Source organism: Salvia hispanica, chromosome 3 (assembly GCF_023119035.1).
Source record: "Salvia hispanica cultivar TCC Black 2014 chromosome 3, UniMelb_Shisp_WGS_1.0, whole genome shotgun sequence".
Taxonomy (NCBI): Eukaryota; Viridiplantae; Streptophyta; class Magnoliopsida; order Lamiales; family Lamiaceae; genus Salvia; species Salvia hispanica.
This window is the reverse complement of record NC_062967.1, coordinates 22,728,519-22,754,097: the sequence shown is the minus strand read 5'-3', so window position 1 is coordinate 22,754,097 and position 25,579 is coordinate 22,728,519. Positions and strand designations below refer to the sequence as shown.

Sequence of the window (25,579 nt, the reverse complement as noted above, 5' to 3'; positions counted from 1 at the left end):
TGAGTTATCACCCTTACAAACATGCCATAAATCAATAATCGTTTTATGCGTGCTAATTTATTACACAACAAAACCAGGCAAACTAAATTTATTTAGTCTAATGTATTGTTTGCTGCTCCATGAGATCAAAATAAATCTACGAAAAATACATTTTTTACATTTCTTTTTATGCATACATCCAATGCTTCACCATTGTTCCTGCTTCCGAAAGAAATCTCTACTTTTTCAATAATCGGAATTTCTCTATTCTATTCGTATAATGACTTCTTTGATTCATTTACATTTTTAAAAATGAATTTATAATGCGTGTATGCGTATATGTGTATATATTTATATATATGCCCCCGTTGAACATGAGTAATTACAAATCGCGCGTGATATATCTTCTTTGCTTCAGAAGTATTCCTTATGAAACTCAAACCTTGTGGATGTCTTGTAACTCAATTCTTGCGATAGCTTCTTCAGCTCCTTCGCTAAAATAGGCATACCGCAGTAGAATACACCTGCACGTCACCAGTCAGTTTAGGTGGCGTTCGATTCGTTAGACAAGATAATAGTGAGAGACGAGGCATTTACCAACTGTCGAACATGGATGCTTCGCAGCTACTTTGTGGAACACCTCTCTCCAATTAGGCCTTGCAAAATGTGTTATAACCTGCAACGTGAAATTATAAGGGGCCGTTTAATAGAGAAAATAGATAAGACAAACTATGATTTGTTATAGTAAAATTATTTTTAATTTTAAAATAACATGGGGACACAAAAATTAGTACTCGAGTTCCGGATAGGATGTCGACTCCGTGTTTAGCGTGGTTGAGAGCCTGCACCATCGTGATGAGAGTCGACCGTGCATCGCCCTCTTCATACACACTTGTTAGGTAGTTGTGCATCTCGATTTGGCCCTGTTAAATATCAACCATTAACATAACTAAGAAGGAGGAGGAGGAGGAGGAGGAGGAGGAGGAGGAGTACCTTATGGTCCATCTCCGCAACCTCACTCATCACCCCCTTGAACCACTCAAACGATCCAGGCTCCCTAGTCACCCAGTAGAAATGCGCATTCCTCGTCTTCTGCGACTTCTTCCTCCCGCCAGATGTGTCGTACGAGGAGGCAAAGCTGTTCGAGCTGTCATCCGACCGGCTGGCCTCCGTGTTAGAGTCCTAAAAAAAATCAACAGGAAACTAATATTTATCAATAGTGTTGCAACTTACAAGTCCAAAAACATTTTGTTGAGCTTAAATAAGATATTTCTGACTATCAATAATGCTAGAATAAAATTAAAATTAAAATCCGCTTCGCGTACCACTTGATCTTCAAGCCTGGTATTGTTCAAGAGATCCCTGAGGATGCTTATGAAAGGGGTGGCGCCAATTCCCAGGCCAACGAGCAGCAGCACATCGTAGTTCTGGTATTCCTGCGCGGGTGCTCCATAAGGCCCATCAACCAGCAATTTAGGCAGGCTGCACCAGGTTAGGTTAAATGTTTTGATCATTCAATAATACTCAAACATAAAATGAACAAGAAAAGCTTACCCTGTTTGATCAACGTTTCCCATCGATCCAAATTTAGCACGACCAATCACACACGTCGAGCTATTATCCTCAGTGAACACTCGCTTCAGTTCTTTAGTCCAATCACCAACTGTCCGGATATGAACGCTCAGATAATTGTCACCTGGTGCTGAAGTAAGCGAAAACGGATGCCTGCACAAAAATCATACTATAATTATTATTTTATCACGATCGACTTTGAAAGGAATATACTATATTCATACAATAAAAAAAATTTGTGTCCGCCCCTGAAAACGTGTATGATATGTGATGGTGGTGCTCACCACTCGAAGGAGGAGATTGCCGGACACTGAAGGAAAATATATTGGCCGCTCTTATATTTGAAGCCGTTCGGTTTTGTCATCACCAAGCTGAAGACACCTCCTGGAAGTACAGAAACCTATAAAGTCCAAAAACAAGCATGTAAAATGTTCTATTTTGTCATGCTCATAATTTATTTCATTTCTCTGTTGTCATTTTGTTACTCTGCACAACTGTTTATTTTACGAGTCATATTGCAATCGAGATTACCTTGAGAATCCTAACTGCATAATGTTCTGATCTGCAGGTTCTCAAACTTCTCTCTGCTATGTAAAGAATCAGCGGAACTGAAATATACATCCATGTCTGTTACATGCAAACCAAAATGATAACATTAGTGCTAACAAATAGTCTTTGTAGAACAATATTAGAGTGAAGTGATTTATAAAAATGCATATCCCAGTCTTACTGTTTTTTGGTACCAGCGATGAACGAGGAATAAGAACGAGCCATGAATCAAAAGCAGGACATAGACGAGGCCGAGGAGGTGGTGCGAGTACCAGAATGCATTAAACCCGGTTACTCTGTTAAACGGAGGAGGCAACTTCACTCCGTTTCTCCTAAATCTCCGTGTGGCCAATGTGAAGGCTAGCATCATCAGCACCACCATAGAGATCCCAGTCGTGCCGATGACACCTCTCAAGAGGCCGCTGTAGGTAGGCTGGCCATCCTTAAAATCGGGAGCAATAAGCGCGAACCTCTCAGGAGAAGATCTAGCAATGCGGGGGAAATCGCACGTTATATGCACTCCCGCATGGACTACCACCGCAATCGCGATAGCCGACGCAATTATCTGCAGATGAGCACCCATTTGTTTTATCTTCCGATTAATCTATTTAAATGCTACTCCTTCCGTCCCTTAATAATTGTCATACTTCATTTCACTAACTTTTTTTATCCACTTTCCTCTTTATTTACTAAAACATGTGCTGGTCAAAGTGAGACACATATTGAGGACGGGGTGTCTACCTTGTGGAAATTAATGTTGTCGTCGAAAGGAATAACTAATCTTGCTCTGGTGGAACGCAGCCATGTGAGTATGTTGCGGCAAACTGGAAGGAGGATGAGGGCCATGTTGAGCTTGAGCGTCTCGGCGGCTCCTTTGGCTGTGGTGAGGCAATTGCCCATCACCTGAAACGCGGCCTTCTGCCGGTACTGGAGGAACTTCCACGTGAAGAGCCCGGCCATGGCGCAAACCCATACCAGCAGAAGCAAGGCTCTTTGCCAGTTATCCAGCAACACCGACAAGAACTTGTTCATCACCACGCTGCTGAAATTCTGGCTCCATCCCACACTTGTTGTGCTCAAAGGCCTACTGTAGTTCATGTAGTTGTCCCTTTGTAGGAGAAGTGTCTCCAACTGCCATAACTGAAACACACCATTTTTCCCATGAGATGACTCACCACATAGGGCCCTAGACGAAAGAGTATAAGAAATTTTATCTACTTCTTTAATTATAAATGTAGACTACATATCTAGTTATGATGAAAGCAAGTTTTTTTTTTTTTTTGTTTTCCTTATTTTAGGGGGTTGGTGGGTGAGTTGTATCTTAATTAAGGAGTAGAATGTTGTCTGGTAAGTGATATTAATAAAATTCAGTTGACCCAAAGTGAAATTATTGTTAATATCATTAAGTGTCAAATTGAAAAGGCAAATGTATAGACTAACTTTGATTAGGTTAGTATAGCAATGATGGGTACATTTCAACTGATTATAGACTTAATTAAAAGTTAATGACTTTTTATTGCGTCATCGCCTTTTCTTCTCTGGTTTCGTTATCTAACGATGGATTATGCAACCACTATGATTTACGTGGCTAATTTCGTAAACATATTATTCTAAACATTAATATTATTTTTATGAAGTAAGGCAATGATGGGTACCTCAATGTAGCCGAGGCATTCAGGGTCAAGCTCTTCCATTATTAAAGAGGCGTATTCGTTGGCACGTTCCTTGAAATTGGACAGCTTATTTGCAGAAGCACTCAGCATTATTAGCTGGTTTAGGTCAAAACATAAATTAAACTCATATTAGCATTTTCATGACTTTCTCCAACATTTTTTTTAAATAAAGAAAGAAATTAACACAAGAATATTGCTGTCGATCTCGAATTAGGTGAGCAGAAAAAACACATGAGTTAAAAGAAATAACACAATTTAAAATTGAGGATGTATATATATAACACTTTTTACCTATATTTCTTACCTCTTGTACTTCGTCCCTAGTGATTTTTCCATCTCCATTTATGTCAGCCCTGTGCCAACAATCAAAATCATGTTTCATCAATAGACAAAAGTCTGATTATAACTACAAGCCCTAAAATAGAAATTAATCTCCAAAATCTGAAAAAAAGTAAAAAATCGAACCAATTTATTTTAGGAGAGAAAAAGTGTGCAACAGTTCATATCATCTAGTAGAAGTATTCTGACAAAGATTGTCGATTCTAAAAGTCGATTTAGTAAATTACTCATCAATTCATATTCCCGAAATTTTAATGTTTGGTAGTGATTTGGTACGTGTTTAGAGTAATGGAATAAATGTTAAAAAGAAAAGTGAAAAGAAGTGGTTTTGACAAGAAAACAAAGAAAGATGAGTGACCTAAAATAGGATTAGACATTTTGGACTAACAAGAAAATTAAACTAAACGCAAGTGATAGAAAAGAGAAACCTCAAAAATTAAAGCACTAATCCGGACCGTTCAATCTCTAGGAGTATAAATCAGGGGCAAATCAACGGTGAGAATTGAATATTTAAATTAATAGAAGTAAAAAAAGAGCGGTTGTTGATGCTAACATATCAAAGAAAATTTGGAGGCGCGCGTCGAAACTGCCGTCGGAAATTTGGAGCCAAAAATCATGGAGCTCCGCCTTGGTGATTTTGCCGGTTTTGAGCCTCCGCCGCCGCGCCAGTGCGTCGAAAACCCCCAACGCGAACTCCTTCGAGTCTCCCATCCCTAATTTCAAACAATTAGGGATCGGATTTCCGAAATCGATGCCAATTGAGTGTTCAATTTTGTTTGAATTTTATTTACCTATGCATTCGCCGAAATCGTGGCGGGAGAGCAGGCCGTCGACGGCGAGGACGGCGAATCTGGCCTCGACGAGCTTCCAGAGCATGTCGGGGTGAGATTCGCCGCCGGTGCTGCGGCTGATGAATCGGAGGCCGCCGAGGGCTCTCTGCGCGGTGGATTTGTTCCGCATCATCTTCGCCTTCATCTTCATCATCTCACGCGCCGTCACCACCGCCGCCTGGTGGTGCTGGTCCTCGGCGGCGTCCGACGTGGACGTCCTCTCCGACGGCGTCCTCCGCCACGAGAACATCCGCCGCAGCCGCGACGCCGCCGACGTGCTCCGCGCGAGGAATCCGCCGGCCTGGTCGTCGTCGCCAGCGGAGGAGGAGGCATTGGCGGGGGCGACGCTGCAGAGGACGACGGAGTTGTCGTCGAGCTCGAGCGTGACCTCGACCATCTCCTCGCCGGCGATGTTGCGGCTGAGGTCGTTGAGGTAGACCGGTAGCATTGCGCCGCCGAAGAGAGGCGGCTCGCGCGAGCATTCCGCCGCGTCGAAGGAGCGGCTGCTGCTCCCGAACGACGGCGTCCTCATAAATAACTAAGCAATCAAAAAAATTGATGAATAATGCGGAATGAGGAATTGATCAGAATTTACATCGCATCGATGATCGAGATCATCATCATCATCAGCTACTGAGTGAAAATTAGGGATTACGAAGAAGAAGAAGAAGAAGAAGAAGAAGAAAGAGGAAGAGAGAGAGATGAGAATGAGATGTTAAAATAAGGAGAGCACCTCTCAACCGAATGGAATGCACACAAATTTCAACGCATGTATGTGCCCAGTCGTGCCTAAGCAGAGTGGTTGGAGCTTTCCAATTTCTCCAAATGACTCTCTTCAAATTCCATTTTATTACTGTCTTTGTCCTTAGCTACCCCCATCAATTAACTATTCTAATCTTTTTTTTATTTTAACTTTATTCAAACTCATTTTATTTTATTTATAAGCCTGTACCTCCATTTTTTGTCCTATATTTCCAGCTACCTTTGATTTTAAGTTTCGTAACCTCACTTTTTTAATGTACTAGTACTTCATTTTTTACAAAGTATATGAGGATCATTATTCGTATATATACTTTGAGTTGATATATATATAAAACTGAAACTATCCAATTCTTTAAATAAATAAAATTATTCAAATTGATATAACAAAGATAAAAATGGTCATAATGATTAAAAAACAACTTTAACCATTTTAAATTGAAATAATATAATTGTCCCTTAATTTATGTAAATTTGAGAAAGCGACTAATTCTAAACTAGTACAGACTAGATAGTACAGACTAGGGAGTACTAACAAGCTATTGTTTGGTTGGGAATAAAATGAGGGTAATTAACATATTGTACTCTCTATTTTATTAGTGTTAATATTTCTTTTAGGCATAAAGATTAAGCAATACGTAGAGTTAAAATAAAATAGAATAAATAATAAAACAAGAGACAAGACAGTAAAGAGAGAATAAAACAAACATAAATGTGTTGTATTTTTCTTAAAATAAAATGACCAAATTCTAACAGAACGGCCCAAAAAGAGAACTATAAGAGCACTCCCAATGGCGACGGCGAAAATCCGGCGATTTTTTGCCGGATATCGCCGACTTATCGCCGGCCATTGGGAGGAGTTCGGCGATTTTTCGGCGAAATTCCTACCGATTTTACGCCAAGCGGCGTTTTAACGCCGGGCTATCGCCGGATCATCGCCGGCCACTGTGGGGAGCTGTTCGGCGATTTTTCGGCGATGATCAATTTTTTTTTTTTTTTTTTCCTCAACGGTCATATTCTAATTTCCACCCCTATAAATATTTCATCCTCTTCCTCCATTCATCACCCACAAACTTCATTCCCACAAATTTTCAATCTTTTTTCTCTCCATCTTTATTAAATGAGTTTTGATTCATCGTCTCGTAATCGCGATTTGGGGTGCTCCAATCGCGATTTGCACTGGTAAAGGGCCCGACGCGCTTTTTCTACCAGGGGGATATTGCCGATATCATGTATGCGTGCATCATCATGCATAACATGATCATCGATGATGAACACGAAGGCGTCCTCGACGTCACCAACGACCCAAGTGTTGCATCATCGAGTCACGGTGTCTCAACCGAGTCCGCCCGCCAGGGTGTACCGCACAACGAACATGAACGGTTCCAGGCGTTCATGGACATACACCAGAAGGAGGCTCATCAAGCACTACAACACGATATCATCGAAGAATTGTGGGCAAATAAAAACCGCGCCCACCGCCCTTGAATTTTTTTTTCTTTGAATTTTTTTTTTTGATTTTTTTTTCCATTCGTGTACTTTTTTTTTTTTTTTAATTTTCTTCGTTGTAATGTGTACCCGTGTTTAATACAACGAACTTTATTACTATTATTTGTTTTATCTTATAAATTAAATAAGCTAGCTTTATTATATATAAAAATAAAACAATTAAATTAGTGATGATGTAAAAATGAAATGTTGAGTTAGGGAGAAATAAGGGAGAAATAAGGGAGAAACCATTGCAGAGGTTGGCTAAAAGTTGGCTAAAAACTGGGGATAAATTTTGGTGCTGATGTGGCGCTGATGTGGCAGGAGTTAGGGAGAAATAAGGGAGTTTATCCCCAAACCATTGGGAGTGCTCTAATCCAATACTAATAGAGAGGAGGGAGCACTGACTAGGCTATAAATTAGTCTTTAATAGCAATTAAAATCATGAATTTTAGCTACTTTATGATATTTTCTATAAATTTAAAAAATACTAGCGAATTAATATCAAAAAAAATTTACGGTTGTTCAATTTTTTCAGTACAACCTGATTCTGCTAATTTCCTGCCAAATGACACGGGGAAATTGTAAAGTCGATAAATCTGTGTGTAGACGTCGGTTTTTTATTTAAAAAAAAAAAAAGCGAGGGCATTTTTTATAAAAATAAAATAAAATCAAACACAATTAATCCCACATGCACAATAAAATACAATTAATTCAAAATTTTAAAAATGTTGATCCCCATTCCATTCTCATCATCGTAGCTCAAGCTAAATGCCAGCACTTGCTCACTCCTCTAGAATATGGGCACCACCGCATCCATGAACACGTAAGATGAAAATGATTGTCTTTATGGGGCTAAAAAGGATAGATCGCACCATTGTTGGAGAAGGAATTTTTAGTGTAAAATTTTGCAGTCCAAGACGAAAACTAGTAGGAACACAAGAAAGAAGAAAAGAATAGTCGTCTCCAAATCATGGAGATCTCTCAACGCAAGCCTTAATCACCAACTCGATGTAAAATAAGATTTAAGAGATTTGCAATAAGTTGTTATATATATGGGCCGGAATGCACATTAGACTTCCACGAATGCAGAAAGAAATCCAAATCCACACTGACTTAGACCTACTCTCATACCATATTAGAAATAGGTTTTTCGTCACCTTAAAAGGCCTAATAATTAGGAGGAGAGTTATTGAAAGGATCTTGTGTTCTTTTGTGTGCTTGTAAATATCGTCGACTGATAAAGTAGACTCACTATACCTATCCACATTCGTGCAAGAGCATGAGAAATACGTGAACTGATCAAGTAGATGTACTATACACGTGCCAATATTGAACACGTAATCCAAGCGTTTTCAAAACCTTAACCCACAAACGTCTAATTAACACATGAAAGTAAGGATCGAATCTCACAAGGATATGAGATTATAAGCACGTGTAAGGATATTTTGGAAGAGTTTGACTGCTAGTGGATTAAGAATTAATTACTTGACTGGGATGGAAAACAAAGGATTCTACCTAGACTGATCAGTCTAACTGGGAATACGTGAAAGCATGAATAAAGTCACTAAACGTGAAAGCATGAATAAAATAGGCCAACATCAACATAGAGGAGGATGTGTCAATCAAACGCCAAAGTTTAACTGAAAAAATTTATATTTCTTTCGTCTAATAAAAATAAAAGTTTTAGGATATCACATATTTATAATATACAATTGGCAACTATGAAAGTGGTAGAAAATAATTAGAGTATTGTTATTAGAGAATGATGTCTACCTCATTACAGTGAGTCTCTTTGTATCAATCCTCCCTGTAGATGAAACATAGATGTGGGTGAACTATTGACTAATATCGACAGAGGCTATATGGATACACTGCATAATCCAGGCTGTCCATTTCTTTCTGAAACTCATGCCAATAAGAGCATCTCCAAGAAAAGAGGTACTAAATGGAGAGGTAAAGAGACATAACTATCATATTTACCTCTTTTTAATAAAAAAATTATTCTCCAAGGAAAGAGGTATTTGAAAATGTATTATACCTTCTTTAATTTTGAGAATGTATATTTACCTCCTCTTGACACAAAAAGTATAAAGTTAGTTATTTTTACTTGTCTTTCAATTTACCTTCTTATCTTGGAGTTCATTACTTTTTAAGAAGGTATAATTAGCTTTTGAGAAGGTAAATGAGAAATATACCTTGTGATTAGTCTTCTTAAAGCTACCAAACCTCTTCATTTCATTTGCGATCAAGGCTTCATCAAGAATTTGTGTTATTGATAAAGTCGCTTGTGTTTCTCCAATCAGGACTAGCATCACTGTGGCGAGTCTTTTCACCAAAATCTTAGCAATGACGTCAACGGCACCCTCAACTTTAGGAATCAAGGCAACACCCCTATATCGAAAAAATTGAGGACAAGGTCGTTGATCTCTTTCTTGATGACACATGCCCCTAGTGCCCTTTTTATTTCCTCCATTGTTGGCCTCTGGTCAAGTAGTAACGCTTGTGCATTCGAGATTTTGGGCAGCAAACTACTATCAAGATGTACACTCGTAAGAGTTTCTATAGACGGTTTTGTACAACTTAAGCAATTCCATTTTAATCATTCTGAGTTTCTTGAACGTTCTATTCTCATTCTTGATTTGGTCAATTCTCTTGAACCTCTTCTTCCCTAAGGTGATTGTTTCTCCCAACTTAGCCCACTTCTCTCTCGAGAGTTGCTTGCCAATTACTCCATATATACATTCTTTCATTTTTAGTCTGTCCCATAAGAATATGATCCACTTTTTAATTTTGAATTTTTTTTTTCTAATGGGGTGGAACTCATTCCCTACTATTAATATTTTAATTAATTTTTTTATATATCTCTTACTTTACCAATTATATATTAAAATTTGTATCCAACTAAAAATATATATTCTTATAGGACGGACAGAGTAATTCACAGCCATACAGTGTCACACTGTTATTCTTGCTATCTCAATTTAGAGCACTTTGTTAAGTTATTATATTCATCAAACATACGGAAAATTAAATAATCACAATGTTTATATTAAAAGAAATTGAGTCTGTCTGACTGATTTGGGACTAGAAGATACTAGTAAACATTGATAGATGGCTTGAAAGATTAAACAATCAATTAGACCTAAACTATTGAAACTCCCAATCAAAGACTCAACCTTGTGATTCCATTCTATTTTTGAGATAATTTGATATGAAAGTCAATGAAAAATTCTTCAATAATCTATCAAATTCAAGAAAGAAAATATACATAGTAATAAAATACAAAAATAATCAAAATATTCGAATCATTGCCGTCTTAGATAATATTGATAGTTTCAATATGTAAATTTGAAAACTGAAAAATTTCATCTTTACAGATCATTGAAAATATGTGTTGTAAAATTCTTTATGGGAGGGCATTTCATTTTGTTGCAAAGTTGCAACAATCATGCATCTATGATTTAATTTGCTTTATTTAATTTTCTTAAAAAAACAAGTTGAGTAGCTAACTGTTAGTCAAATCTATCACCTGTAAATTATTTGAAGTTTGTTGGAGTAAGTAGAGTTGAATCCTCGTATTGTTAATTTGTTCAATTAACAAAGATGGGCTGGAAAAACAATTGAATAGTACTATAAGTGAATATTCCATTTATTGCATTAATAAATACAAGGGATATTGGCATCTAATATCATGAAACTTTCAAAAAGTTGAATTTTTTCCATGAATTTTAAATTGACAAATAATATCACGAACTTTACCTCGGGTTTGTTTTTTTCCACAAATAAAAAAATTCCCACAAATAATATTATTATACGGATTTGTTTTCATAATTTCTCGGCAACAATTTTGAGAGCTTCAAATTTTTCAATCTTTGAATATAGTTTTTCTTAAAGCACATCCTCAAAAATTGTTCTTCAATCTATTAAAATAACATGGATTTTTCATTCGTGGGAAAAAGCAAACCCGGGGTAAAGTTCGTGATATTGTTTGTCAATTATAAAGTTCGTGGGAAAAACCCAACATTTTGAAAGTTTCATAATAGTAGATGTCAATATCCCTAAATACTATAAACGGTAGGAACTGAAAATTTGGTGTATATTTTTATTATATATATAATACTTAGATTTGAATTTTATATAATCTGAAATTAATAAGACACACTATTATCAGAGATTAATGGATCTAAGTTCACTTTCAGGACCAAAAGACAAAACCTATCTCATTATTTTGATTATTGTTATGCTTGTCATGTTGTTAATTTACTATTCTTTTTATTGAGAAATATTTTGTAGTGTCGCAATCTCATTACTATCACCCCTTCCGTGTTGCAAATTTAGTTTGAAAAATAGTACGTGCGAGTTTTACACTCATCCAATTGTCTCGCAACGTTTATGCATTCTTCCAAAGTTTCAAGTTTATAAAAAACTTTCAAGGAAAACGTGCGGTTAATGTCACATTTTTTACATAAATTGTTATCGTTTACAGAATAAAAGGATGTGGTTATTGTTAGTAGGAGTAACATTGTTACCTTCGAGATGATGTTTCTACAAAAATTAAAATACAGCAGCGCAAAACTAAAGTGATTTGGAATACTATGCTAAATAGGAATATCATAACCCTATTAATGGCACTTTGTTCAAAATTTCGAATTCATACTCAAAATTACATAAGTAGATATTTATCCCTTTCATCACATGAGAATTTTACTTGATCGTATTATCGTAATATGTAAAATACAATAAATTGCGAGATTGTCCTAGGTAAATCTGAACATTTCATAGTTGTTTATCATACTTCAATTTCATATTTTGTCGCATACATTTGTATATAAAATATACAAAAAAATTATTAATATTTATAATATGTAATCCATTGTTCATATGATACATTAGAAACTATTTAATTATAACTATGATTTGTATTACATGTATCACGACATATGCAATATTTCAAGCTTTTGATTTGTCAAAAACCGTCTATTTTACCAAACAAATATCAAGTGTTGTAAGTACATTATTTATACATTATTTATAATAAGCCATACCAGATTCGAAAAACCTTAATTTCAGTTCACAATATATCATAGCTTATACACATTTGAAGCAAATCAATATCAAAACATTATGTTACACCACAGCTCAGGTTTTTGCCAATGGTCTAAACAAGTATCAGAAATAATCAAATTTTCGAATAGGCTTTAATCCCATTCTAGCACAAAAAAAGGCTGAACAAAAACACTGCAGAGATGATCCCCTCAGTCGCAAGGCAAACTACTGACATAATTCGAAAAAACACAACACTGCCTCTGCCAATGAATTGACCTAAACTTTTCATCTGGCACAGAGAGTAAGGTTGCTCTCCTCTAACAGGAATATTCATCTCAGGAAAGAAACAGACTCGAAAGAGATGCTAATTACTAAGGAATGTGCCTCGCTTATCACTGAAAATAAATGTGGTATGCCTTAAGAGTTGTCTTCTTGTGCACCTTTTTCCTAGTAAAATCTTGAGACATGTACCTCTTGCATCATTCTCATCCCGATACAAGCATAAAAAATTCTACTTGTAAGGAGCAAACAAAATCGATGAGTTATGACCACCAAATCCAAACGAATTAGATAATGCCACTTTAATGTCGAGTCTTTCTTTTGTTGGTCCCACTAGCACATGTGCATCCTGGATCATGAGTAGCCTTTGTTAACATATGAGGAGATGCATTCTTGTCTACTGACACACATCACAAGGATTGACTATTTCATTTACGTAGATTAATAAGCAGATATACAATCTTGGGTTAATCTGATTAAATGGTCAAATAAATTTCTGGTTGCAGTGCAGGAATGTTCGACAGTATACTATTAATGATCTCATACAAAATTTATAAGGGACAGAAAATTCATACCACACCATCATCAGGATTTTCAAGATTGATATTTGGATGAACCCAGCCAGTTCGAATTGCCTATAAGAAAACAAGGATTATAATTCAATAATGGATTATAACTCCAGATGTTCATGACTACTTGAATTCAGTTGGCCAATAAATCCAAAGGAATATCACTAAATATCACGTAAGTGCAAGTGGTGGTTTTATCAGCTTAGAATCCAGATGCTCTCCATCCCAACAGAGTAAAACCTTTTAGGTGAAGATGTTAATCTTTGTACTAAAAATGATTTATAAGAGGTAACTGAGGTAGTCAAAGTCATTCTTCATCCCACGCAAAAACTCAATTCCTCACTTTCTACTACAAAGTTATAAATTGAGCACCTTAATCCTTGAAAAAAAAGCCTTTTTTCTGCATTTCTTGATTTAGATTTCTAGGAAATCCAGTTCCCGCATATAATGTTAAGAAAGCCAAGTCCCACCCAATCACCCACTTGGTAAAAGGAGATGTTCAGTCAGGAAAAGAAAATTGTAAAAATATACAATAGCAATAACTCCTACAGTCTTACTACAGTACTGCTTGAACAATTATCAATAAGACATCACAAAGTCAAAATTTTCTATGCACAGATCTTTATGAGGATTACTGCAAATGGATATATCAAAGTTATGCTGAATATTCAGAACCGTCTTCAAAAAAATAAAAAATTTAAGGCACCTGGACGGTTGCGACAGCCTCAACGGCACCAGCTGCTCCTAGTAGGTGCCCGATCATGGATTTTGTGGAGTTCACTTTCAACTAAAATAAATTATGATTAGCCTCAATCTGTACAAACACCTAGAAATAATCCTCAGTAGATGAAAAAGAGTTTGAGTTAATGAGGAGACCTCTGGATTCTGGCCAAAACAATGAAAAAGAGCCTGATACTCCTTAAGATCACCAGCTGGAGTTGAAGTCGCATGTGCATTTATATAATTTACATCTTCTTTAGATACTCCTGATTGAGCCAAAGCCTTCTCTAAGCATAAAATGACACCAGTTCCTGCTCGTGGGTAAGGTCAGGAAGTCAAAACACATGGCAGCAGACACTAAAATATTCAGAAGCCTACACTACTTTTAATTTGTTTACTACAGAAGTTGAACTTGATAAGAACAGCTCAATATCAGATAACTATTAGGACCAATATGTAAAGCCTGTTCTGCATACATCAAATACATAACTATCACAATATCTAGACTGTTCCAAATCATCAGATAATGGAATAAACTGGATGAAAATCTTGTAATTATCCATCCCAAAGATGTTAGGGAATGCTTCTGCATTATCATTACAAATAATTTAATTGCTGCATTTGGTGGTCCCAATGTATCATCTTTGATATTATATTGGTCAAATATGGACTGAGCAGTAAATATGGAACAGACCAAAGTTAAGAAATCAGTTCCAGAAAGTGGCCAGAGAAGGGATATGCCATACAGTTTTATTGATGTAAATATCATGTCAAAATTTATAAAAGTAAATTTTCTCATGCATATCCTATGGATAAATGAAAAATCAATTACAACTACAGAATTAAGACAGTATAGTGGAAATTACAGGCTGCATATTCCTTGATAAAATTAGCATGGTGACAATCAACCATAACTAGAACTGCAGTAATTTAGTTATTTGGTGAACGAAAATGTGTTGGTCACTTGATCTCCCTATAGAAATTGCTCAAATCGTAGAACTAGCAAAGTGGCAATGCAGTTAACCAAAGATCACATATCCAAACATCTTCTTTTAAGTTTTTTGTAGTACATTTTGGCAATCTTAAGGGAGCATTGAAGGGACGGTATAGCTTGTTTCTCTAGACTGTAAGAACAGATTTGGGTACACATTGGCCAGAAAGAGAACCAGAGTTTCGCTATGGGTATGATAGGAACTTAAGAAGCAACCAAACAATTCAAAATGCTTTGGTTATAGGTCTTTGTATATGTTTGTGTTTCTTTATTCTTTAAAAACTCCAATCAAACTCATAATGCCTTAGCTCCTACAACAAACATACAATTAACTCTTCCAAGGACAAATTTATATGCAATGTCTATATTATTACTACTGCAAGTTATGATTATTTGCAATATTTAATACCTCAGAATTGAACTTTCCAGGCAAATCCATTATGTCATTATAAAGGAATTAAATTAAGAAATTCTTACAACTTGTTATGGAGTACTACTAAATTAGCTCCTAGTTTTAAAAGGATACTTCACTTATGCTGGAAGTAGTTGAAAATGAGGAAAATCTTGCACGAAAAGTTAAAACAAAAAATATTGACTTTATGGTTGCTATTATGCGCACTTTGTTCAGGGATTCAGTCAATCGTTTCAACAGATTGCAGCTAATTACCAAGAGAGTTCACAGTTCACCCCCTTTCTATGACAGTCTTACTCATTGAATTGAAGCAATCTTTACTTCTCTTCTCACAAAATAATTTGGTTAACTTAAAGTAAATCAAGGGGTCTACCTTGTGGGTGAGGCTCTGTCATGTGATAAGCATCAGAAGTGAAGCTTCCTCCGAGAAACTCAGCATAGATAGTTGCACCTCTACTCTGCTCATCCATTAATGGTTTGACATGTAATTGTCTGAAAATTATTACCAACCCAACACAAAAATTTCTGGCATATATTGTAAGAGTAACAGTTTTAAAAAACCTTGGCATGTTCAAGTTCTTCCAAGAGCAGTACTCCGGCACCTTCTCCCATAACAAATCCATCACGACTCTGTCAAAGATAACACATAATTTAAATACTGAATAGCTCTTATTCTGCTACCAGCATACTGCAGGATTGCAAGTTAAACACTTGGTTGAACTGAGATAATAAATATTGAAATATTAAATTTGGTCAAACCAAAGTTCTCTCAAAGTAATAATTATACAACTACCACAAGACCATGCCAGTACACATAAGTTGTTACAAAAAAGCTACAGTGGCATCAACTATCAAGGCAGTTAAAATTTATCTTACAAAGAAATGAAGATAGAGTAATCAAAAGTACAGCAAATGTAGCAACATGAGCATGGGGAGGCTTGAAAGTTTTTAACATTAAAATGAAACATAAGATCCTGATTTTTAGATGATGTTTACTATCAAACTTATGCACATATGATACGGATAAAATGAACAGAACATTACACTATCCCAGGGGCGCGAGGCTCTAGTTGGATCACCATTTCGTTGTGATAATGCTCTGCATGCAACAAAGCCTCCCAAGCCTGCACCAGAGTTTATAGTTGAGAGTTGAGACAATAAAAGGTCAAATTTGAAATTTGTGAACAAGAGAAAGGATAGTCACCTATTGGTATAATTGCTGCATCTGAGCCACCACAAAGCATCATGTCCTGAAAAATATCAACAGATATCAGAATCAGGCTAGGAGAAAGATAGAATTCACTATCTTAGGAAATATTCCCATCTGTTCACCAAAGAATTGGTGCATATAAACGGAAACCACTAGCCTGGATCTTGAAAGAGGAACCAATTGACTTACAGCTTCACCTCTGATGATGTGGTTAGCAGCATTTAGTATGCAGAAGTTACTTGTTGCACAAGCAGTAGATATTGAGTAGTTTGGACCCATCCATCCCTGTATTAATTAAGTTCTAGATGATGTCATGAGTTACGCATTATCCAAATTCCAAACCACCACAGTAAAAAAAAAGAAGGCATTTATTTAACCAGATCCATGGCAAGCATAGCAGAACCCATGTTGGTAGTTGCAAAAGGAACGCAGAATGGATTCATCTTCCTATATGAGATCCTCAATGCTTCAATTGCATCATAAAAAACCTGTACAAATACCAAACCTATTGAGAGTGGAGACAAACCGTAAATATCTTGACCAAAACTATAGGACAGAATATTGTATCTTCCAAGTCTTAAGCATGTACTAGATCATTATGGTGAAACTGAAAGCGGCTATTGAAGGTGCAGAACTCAAGAAAAATACCCCGCCAGACCAAATATGACATTCTAATTTTTATAATTTCATTTGATGAAAAATAAAGTTTACAAAAGGTTCCAATCTGTCATCTCAAGAAGAAATGGCATGCGAACCAGATACCGGAAAATTGGATTTTAACTGAAAAGCCAGAAAGCCAATATGAGAAGCAAGCAAAGTAATTCTAGTAATATTTCTAGCTTTGCGCCCAGCAAAAGTTAATACCCAGCCACTTTCTTTATTCAATATTAAGCAAATGGAAAAATAAACATACTTGCATTCCACCCATAGCAGAGCCAATTAGAACACCACATTTTGTTTTATTCAGTTCATCCATGAGATCCTCTGTAATTCCTCCATCAGCCAATGCCTTTTTGCCTGCTGTCAGCATGTAAAGCATGAACTTATCCATTCTCTTTGAAAGTTTAGGTATAACCCAGCCATCTGTTGAGAATGACTTGATTTCTCCAGCAATTCTCTGCAATTGAAACCCTTAATAACAAAATCTAACTATCCTGAAGCGTTGAAAATGAGATAATGCTCAAGACATACGGTTGGAAACTGCGAGCAATCAAAAGCCTCTATCTCACTAATTCCACTGACTCCATCAAGAAGATTATTATAGAAGATATCTGGATCACTACCAAGTGGTGTCTCCACACCCATACCTGTCACGACCACTCGCCGTTGCTTGATTGGAGGCTTTTTACTGGGTGAAACTTCAATAGCCGGACTTACAGCTACTGCTTTTGTTTCTCCTGTATTTCACATGCAAATAACAAAAATTAATATATTTGTATATGTATGTATATATCTACTGATAGTACTATGAAAGATCATAATTACTGAAAGTGTTTAGCAGAGTCCTACATTAAAATGAATAAAATTAAATGTCTGCAATAAGATGAACTGCACATTGACCTATAGCTGTCAATTTCTCAGCTAAGCTGGAATTGCTGGGATGAGAACGAGAAGGCGACAACATGCAAATTGGCAAGCCTAATTGAACCCAACCGCACCAACCAACCACCACCAAAACAAAAAAATTTACACTTCAGACACAGAAAGTAGGTTAGCATTACTTGTATTAGTGAGGTTAGAGCAACAACTACACAACAATGAGAGCCACCAGCTGCAATGAAGTTGATATCAGATGTATGCAATAAATAATAGAGAAAAAACATAATAAAAACTTCCAGTTTATCCGTCCAAAGCTAAAGTAAAAAACTAAGAAGTGATTGAAATGAGATTAGGCCATTGAAAATAAATTGGGGGAAAATAGGTATATCAGCTCAAAATTTAATAAAACCCATGGAGAACCACAAATAAATCAGAATAATAATCCAAACATGAGCAAACACTTAACAAAATCAGAAAGCAAAACGCACAATACAGACGCGAAGACAAAATAATAATGAGCAAAAACACTGCACCAGAATGGGCGGAGGAACGGAGTAATTTCCGGCGGCCGCGCTGCATTAAAACATTCCTCGATTTGAAGCCGAAGAAACATTCGTGAGATTTATCCAAGTGGTGGCGGGGCTCTAAAGCGAGAGAGGAATTCACGAGATTTCCAATGCGCGGCGCGCATTTGGCGAGAATCATGGTGCGCCGGTTGGCGGCGCATTTGATTGGGCGGCGGCGTGAGTTAGACGACGTCGTAGATATAGCAGAAACGCCGGATTCTCTGTCGCACATGCATGCGGCCATTAGCCAAGAGCACATCGCCGATGACGCCGCCATCGAAATCCGCTCTCAGCCAAGACTAGAGCTCTATGCGGAATCTATGGCTGTATATTTATGATTTATCTGGTGTATCAATCTGTAGTAAGCATACAATACAGTAGCTAGTTTGTATTTATGGAGAAGAGGTTGAGGTCAATTTCTGTCTCTCTTATGGAGTAGCACGTAGAGTGAGGTTGGATTGAAAACAAACGAGAGGGCGGTTTTCATTGATTGAATCTGACGTTAGCAGCAGAGAGGGAAGGCAGAGGGAGAGAGATGGAGCCTGGAGGGGACCAAATTCTTCATATTAGTTTTTATTTTAAAATTTTTAATTCCTATAAATTAAATATCTTTTAATTGTAAAAATATTAACTACACTTCGTAGGGTTTCTTCGACTTTAAGTTGGTGCGGAGTTTAACAATCATGTCGTTGTGCACTTCTAGAACCAATTCAGACATCGCTGACCTATGTATCTCCCACCCCTCCTCCATCCCAGATGTGGAGTCCGCCATCGCCGGCGCCGTGGCTACAAACACCCCAAAACCGGGGTCCCTGTCGCTGCAGTTGTTCAATGTGCAAGTAGGCAAGAAGTTTACCTACTGGGCAGAATTCCTCGTTCTGCGGGACTCCCCAAAATTCAGAGCCATCTGCGAGAACGCGTCTGATTCCGGGCCAAGCCGTACAAGACGGGGCAGGGGCGGCAACTGCAGCAGCTAGTAGCGGCGGTTCAAGGACCTTCGACCTCAACGACGAGGTCATGGAGGAGCCCCCCCGTCACTATCCCGGCGTCCATCGCCCCTGGGTCAACAAATCCGCAATCCGAGCCGCTAGATCCACCTCCGCCGCTGCCTCCCAACACTCTGCTGCGGGCCCGTCTGCACCCCCCCCGGATCGGCCCGAGCGGCGTTGCAAAACACCCTAGCGGTGCAGATGATAAAGGAACTCAAGGACACTCTGGCCTTGTATGAGAAGTCGACCGACCCGACTACCAAGATGATGTACTACGACCTTATAGTGAGGCTGAGGTCGTTGTTGGGGTGGGAGGACACGGCGGCGGCGGCGACGGGACCTCAGAGCGGTGGCGGTGGTGGTGACGGTGATGGCGTTGGCGGTGACGATGCAACGGGTGAAGATGAAGTGGCGGATTCTGATGATGAGACCGAGTAGTCGGCGATGGCGGTGTTTTTTTATGTTTTTGTTTGCGTGTTCCAAAACAATTTTCGTTGTATAATTTTACCCCGTTCTATAATACAACGAAGATTTGGTTTTCGATTTACTTTTTATTAAATTATGCATTTTATTTAATTATAACAATTTTTATTGTAGTATAATTAAAATATAAACAAAATCGAAAAAATATATTTTTTGGTGGCTTGGCCATGTCCACTATAGTGGGAAACATGGGCATTGGTGGCCCGGCCACAATTTTGTGGCCTGGCCACACTTTGTGGCTTGGCCCGGCCAACTATAGTGGACACCCTTAGTGCTCAAAGATGTCGGATCTTTCTTCGTTGCTTTAGTCCCCACACATTTGGTTATTTGAATCACTTTTATATCTTTTGATAATTGTGTATTTAATTACTGAAAATTAATATAATAGTTTTAATTTTGAATTTTGATAATTCACTTAATTAACTTTTTTAAAGTGTGATCACTAATAAATGAATACTACTAGTAATTAAAGTAATTAATTAACTGTAATGGCTACTAATATTAAATTAATACCTATAACATTTAATATTGTAACTATTTTTTTAAAAATAATGGATTGGTAATTATATATACATATCTATCTTATTTTAATAAAAAGGAGTAATAAAAATAGATAATTTCAAAATATTAAAAAGTTGTGTTTAATAATTTCACAAATTTTCAATTAATTATGAGACCATCAGGAGTGGTATTTTTATCTAATTTTAATTAAATGTCAAATATCTATTTTCAATGACGAATTATTTTTTTCAATTTATTACTTTTTGTCTAAAAGACTTATTATCGAATTATGGAATTTAACAATTTAATTTTTGTAAATGAAGTAAAAAAAGGGATACATATTGTTTAAGGCGAATTGTGATTTCTAAGCTACTTATTTCGACAACGTAATCAAGCATGAAAATATATTTACGACGACCATGATATTTATGACACGTTGTTTGATTACTTTCATAGGATTTATGAGAACGGCGCGAATGAGGAAGCAACAAAAAGGACGCCATGAAAGTCGAAAAACAATACTCCCTCCGTCCCCCATTAGGAGTCACACTTTGACCGGGCACGAGTTTTAAGAAATGTAAAGAAAAGTTGATTGAAAAAGTTAGTGGAATGTGGGACCCATTTTTTATATTGGTTTTATAATAAAATGTGAGTGAATTGAGTTAGTGGAATGTGGGACCTACTTACTATTTATGGTAAAAACGAAGTGTGACTCTTAATTGGGGACGGACCGAAAAGGAAAAGTGTGACTCTTAATCTAGGGACGGAGGGAGTAAAAAATATTGTTCACTGAAAGCGCAGGTTTTCTCTCGGTCAGCGTATGTTTTGAAAGTGTATCGAACTGATCATGATGAGATTCCCGACCTAGCTGAGTCGTTGGCACGATAACCGGAACCTGTTATCAAACAAATATTCCTCAACTTACTTCTACTGATTAGTATAATGGAGGTAAGGGTCGAATCCCACAAGGATGGACACGTTCGGATAATCGCGGTGACATTCCTGGGTGTTTTTGGTTAGCTACCACGCTTGGGTTGAGATTTTACCTAGGCAAGAAATAAAGGTGGTATTCTACTAACTAGTAGGCGTGAAAATAACATGCAGGTGGTTGTGTTCGTGAAATTAAGGGACAAGGTGTCTTAGAGGTATATGAAAAGTAGACAGTTACTAAAAGAGGAAAGTTAGACAACAAGGTATATCTGGTGGCTGGTTGGATCTCTGATAGGTCTCGGAAGGTACAACTGAAAAGTAGGGGACAAAAGCAAAAGTAACTTAAAAGTAAAGTGGTCCAAACTAAAGTTGATTTTGACGTTTTCTTCTTCACCAAGCATTAACAGAAATCATATGAACACAAACACCATGACTAAACTCAGATTCATGACTTCAAACTCAAGATCCATTGATTAAAATGCTTAACTCAAGATGAACAGCTGAAATTACAGACTACCTCTACTGACTAACATGCAAGTGGTGATCACAGTGCAGAACAGGAAACTCATGCACGAAAACTCAAACTGAGACGTAAATACAATTTTCGATCAACAACTACAGATCTAGCCTACTCGAAGGAAAATACATGCACGCACTTAAAAGTTAAAGGCGATAACTAAATCTAACTTTCCTAGGCAGAATGAAGCAAACTCAAACCAAAGAGACATTCGGAATAGAAATTTCATAACTTAAACGTTTGGATCTTCACCAAGTACTTTAAAAGGCAACAAAGATAAATGTTTGCAACAGATCCAACGAAACAAACAGGTAAAAACTAAACTAGAAAGCAAATAACGATTGTTTTGCCACTCCGGGCGGTGATACTGTTATACTACTACGGCAACCTGGCTGGAACGGTAGATTGATGACTTCTCCGCAGACTCTTGGACGTCAAGTGACCATAGCTGTGGCGAGGAACGAGAGACTGGATAATGCTGAAGGATCGATCTTCTAGAGAGAATTCTACTAAGTGTGTATGAGAACCGAACTTGCAAACTCCAAAGAACGAACTCCTCTTCTCTCTCCAAGTGGCTTCTTTTATAGGGAGGTTTGCCCTTGCTTTTAGGGTAGACTTCCTTCACGATTTGACTTTTCTGCCCTTATTAATGATCATCCCAGCTATCCTTCTTCTCCATCTCAAGCCTTTTCTCTGGCATGCATCCTGGTCAGTATTGCAACTTCTAGCGCTCTTTTCACTTGCGTCACCCGAATCGTCTCCTACTGACTTGGATCCCTTAATCCTGCACACTTGAGCAACTGTTTTGCAGATAATACATGCATTTCACGACATACTGACCAGTAACCAAGACTTAGAATACAACTTATCATTCATTATGTCCGAACCCACAAATTTCGGTTCCTGGATCCGCCATTGCCCCATAAGACGGCTCTTAGTGTTGAGAGACGAAACGTAGTTGGCATAGTTGGTGGGTTCCTCCACAGTCGTGTTCATGTCGATAAATGCACCTCCCTTTCTTGTCGAGTAGTTGTTGTTGGCCAGAATTTGGTCCTCTACAGTGTGTCACATTCAGCTTCGAATCCCACCAGTGAATTTGGAGCTCCTCTGAAAAAGTGTCTAGATATCCTTGAACTTGAAAATCCTTTTCACTTTTTTAAAGAAGAGATTCTTCGATTTATGGACAATGCCGATAAAACTATGGCAGCTAGACCACATCTTCTCGTTGTTCCCACGATGTTACCAAGGACCAGTGCTTCCGTAGTAGTCATAACCGTGTTAAGTGCTCATCTCGGTCGGCTCGTGTTGTACTTCTTAGCTTGGCAACCTGGTTCCAAAACATCCTAAACTTTTTGATTGTTTCTGATGATGGGGTCTTCCAACATGTCAATGCAGATGAGATGTGCACCAAACTCATCTATTTTTTCGTTTCTCATTCTTATCTAAAAGGAAAGCATTATTGTTCAAACCATTATCTTTACAAATATGTGAGTACATATAATGAGAGTGAAAGAATTAAAAGTGAAATTATATTGTATTGATAGAGTTTTGAATTTGAAATTAAATATTCAATTCGTCTCATTTTAGTTGAGGTATTTTTTTAGTACGAAGATTAAGAATGACTTTTTAGAAATTAAATAGGAAGAAAATGAAGTAAGAGAGAGAAAGAAAGAGTAAGGGATAAAAGAATAAAGATTTTACCTTGAAAAGAAACGATATAACTATCTTAGCATCCTGAAAAGGAATACGATTAGACTACCTGTGAATGAGGAAATATTAAATTAAATTTTAGACCCTCATACCTCATCCCACCCTAGCGGTGCGGTGTTGCGCACGCAACAGGCGGCACGTTCTGTCCCGCACCGATGGCCATTCTGACGTCCTCCCCACATTGCAAACCACCTCAGCGGTCCACCGATAAGTGAACGGAAGACAAGGTGCTGCTCAGCGGTCTGTTGAATTATAGCTTGATAATTTTCTCTTTAACTTTTAGTGTACTATTCTCCTCTATTGTACTGTATCAAATATGTACACACACTTGCAGTTGCAAAGAATTTTATACTATGATAATCATTTTCTAAGGCAAGAGAATTATCAACTCTTCCTTCTTGAGCGATGATTTTGTATGATAATAATAATCATAATTGTTACAAAAATAAAATAAAATAATATTCTTACTCATACATCACCTAGTCAAATTATCATACTCAAACATCAAATAATCAAATCATCATACTCATACATCAGTACATCACATAATCAACTATTATGATATTGAGTACATCGGGTCAACCCTAAACCCTAAATTATGGACTATACATACATTTTATACTGGTATACAATTATTCTATCCGTCTAATAAAACTAGATATTTTTTTTAAAATTTTAATGCATCTTATAAAAATAGTTAAATATAAATTTTGGGCAATTTTTTCAGTATAATGATGTACACTTAACAATATTATAATTATTTTTTCACTTTTAACCTTACCAATTACTCCCTCTGCCCCACAATAAGAGTCACAATTGGTGTGGACACAAGTTTTAAGAAATGTAAAGAATAGTGGATTGAAAAAGTTAATAGAAATGAGGTCCACTTTTTTATATTGGTTTTATAATAGAATGTGAGTGAAGTGAATTAGTGGAATGTGATACCTACTTACCATTTATGATAAAAATGAAATGTGACTTTTATTGTAGGACGAAATAAAATGGCAAAATTTGACTTTTAATGTGTGACGGAGGGAGTATATACTATTAATTTTTAATATTCTAAAATTTTTATTTTTATCGGACTTAAGTATAAATATTTTTCAATTAAACTGGCGTTTGATTGACCCATCCTCCTCATATAAAATTGGGGCTATTTATTTAGCTAAAAGGCGTGGTAGATACGGTAAAAATAAGTACTATGGTACATCTATTATAATTTGATTAAATTCTAGTAATTATGATAGGACAAAACAATAATCACAAGAGGTACAATTCAATTGTAATTCATAGGAGTAGTATATTTAAACTGAAGTGTACGTTTAAATAGGATAGTGATAAAATGCAAACTTATATATTGTATAAATTCAAAACTCCTCAACACAGCTTCAACACAGTTTCAATACAATATCAACACAGTGTAAAATTTCAAGATTTTAATGTCAACACAATATCAACACAACATCAATCATTGACTACCATTGAAATTCTGTTGACATTTTCCTGTTGATGCTTTTTTGTGATCTGTTGACATTTTTCAATGGTCCAGATCATAGTTTTGAGTTTGTATAATATTTAGAGTTTTTATTTGATCACATCACTGCATAAATATTTATATTTAATTAGTTGTACAGATGTATACAAAGTTTTGCATTGAATAATGTGGTTATGGTCGTTATCATATTAACTTGATGTCGACCCAATTCAGTAAAGTTCTAGTTTAAATCCAACTCAAAATTATTGTGGTTTTATTGGAGCGACAATGACTTAAACTTAGTAAGGCTTGACTCAAACTCATTAACTTTGCGCGTGTTTATGTCAGTTTACATGTCTGTCGAAAAATTTCAGCTTTACTGTTAACGGTATGATACAATCAAGTTGACACGGCATGCTAACGACTAGAACCTAATATTACACAATCAAAA

The 25,579-nt window shown here is 36.8% G+C and overlaps 2 protein-coding genes across 4 annotated transcripts; both read right to left on the bottom strand.

The window, feature by feature from the left end:
* Nucleotides 1-56: 56 nt before the first annotated feature.
* LOC125216398 (respiratory burst oxidase homolog protein E) lies at nucleotides 57-5,765 on the bottom strand. The gene is made up of 15 exons (XM_048118099.1): nucleotides 5,676-5,765; nucleotides 4,904-5,480; nucleotides 4,666-4,825; nucleotides 4,078-4,126; nucleotides 3,756-3,869; nucleotides 2,842-3,240; nucleotides 2,282-2,665; nucleotides 2,083-2,178; nucleotides 1,836-1,951; nucleotides 1,534-1,704; nucleotides 1,305-1,461; nucleotides 973-1,161; nucleotides 774-902; nucleotides 577-655; nucleotides 57-503 (listed from the first exon to the last, which is right to left on the bottom strand). The coding sequence occupies exons 2-15, from the start codon at nucleotides 5,472-5,474 to the stop codon at nucleotides 394-396; spliced, it is 2,724 nt and encodes a 907-aa protein (XP_047974056.1). The 5' UTR covers nucleotides 5,475-5,480; nucleotides 5,676-5,765; the 3' UTR covers nucleotides 57-393.
* A 6,491-nt stretch (nucleotides 5,766-12,256) lies between these two features.
* LOC125215511 (3-oxoacyl-[acyl-carrier-protein] synthase II, chloroplastic-like) lies at nucleotides 12,257-19,072 on the bottom strand. Of its 3 annotated transcripts, none has more exons than XM_048116943.1 (14): nucleotides 18,492-19,072; nucleotides 17,980-18,057; nucleotides 17,611-17,816; nucleotides 17,333-17,536; nucleotides 16,797-16,907; nucleotides 16,609-16,704; nucleotides 16,414-16,459; nucleotides 16,254-16,333; nucleotides 15,771-15,839; nucleotides 15,583-15,667; nucleotides 13,963-14,117; nucleotides 13,793-13,873; nucleotides 13,093-13,152; nucleotides 12,257-12,866 (listed from the first exon to the last, which is right to left on the bottom strand). In XM_048116943.1, exons 1-14 carry the CDS (start codon nucleotides 18,799-18,801, stop codon nucleotides 12,750-12,752), a joined length of 1,698 nt encoding a protein of 565 aa, XP_047972900.1. In that variant the 5' UTR covers nucleotides 18,802-19,072; the 3' UTR covers nucleotides 12,257-12,749. The 3 variants fall into 3 exon arrangements, with proteins under 3 accessions (XP_047972900.1, XP_047972902.1, XP_047972901.1); XM_048116945.1 differs by lacking the exon at nucleotides 18,492-19,072 and adding an exon at nucleotides 18,176-18,185; XM_048116944.1 differs by lacking the exon at nucleotides 17,980-18,057 and having other exon boundaries at nucleotides 18,492-19,071.
* Nucleotides 19,073-25,579: the final 6,507 nt, after the last annotated feature.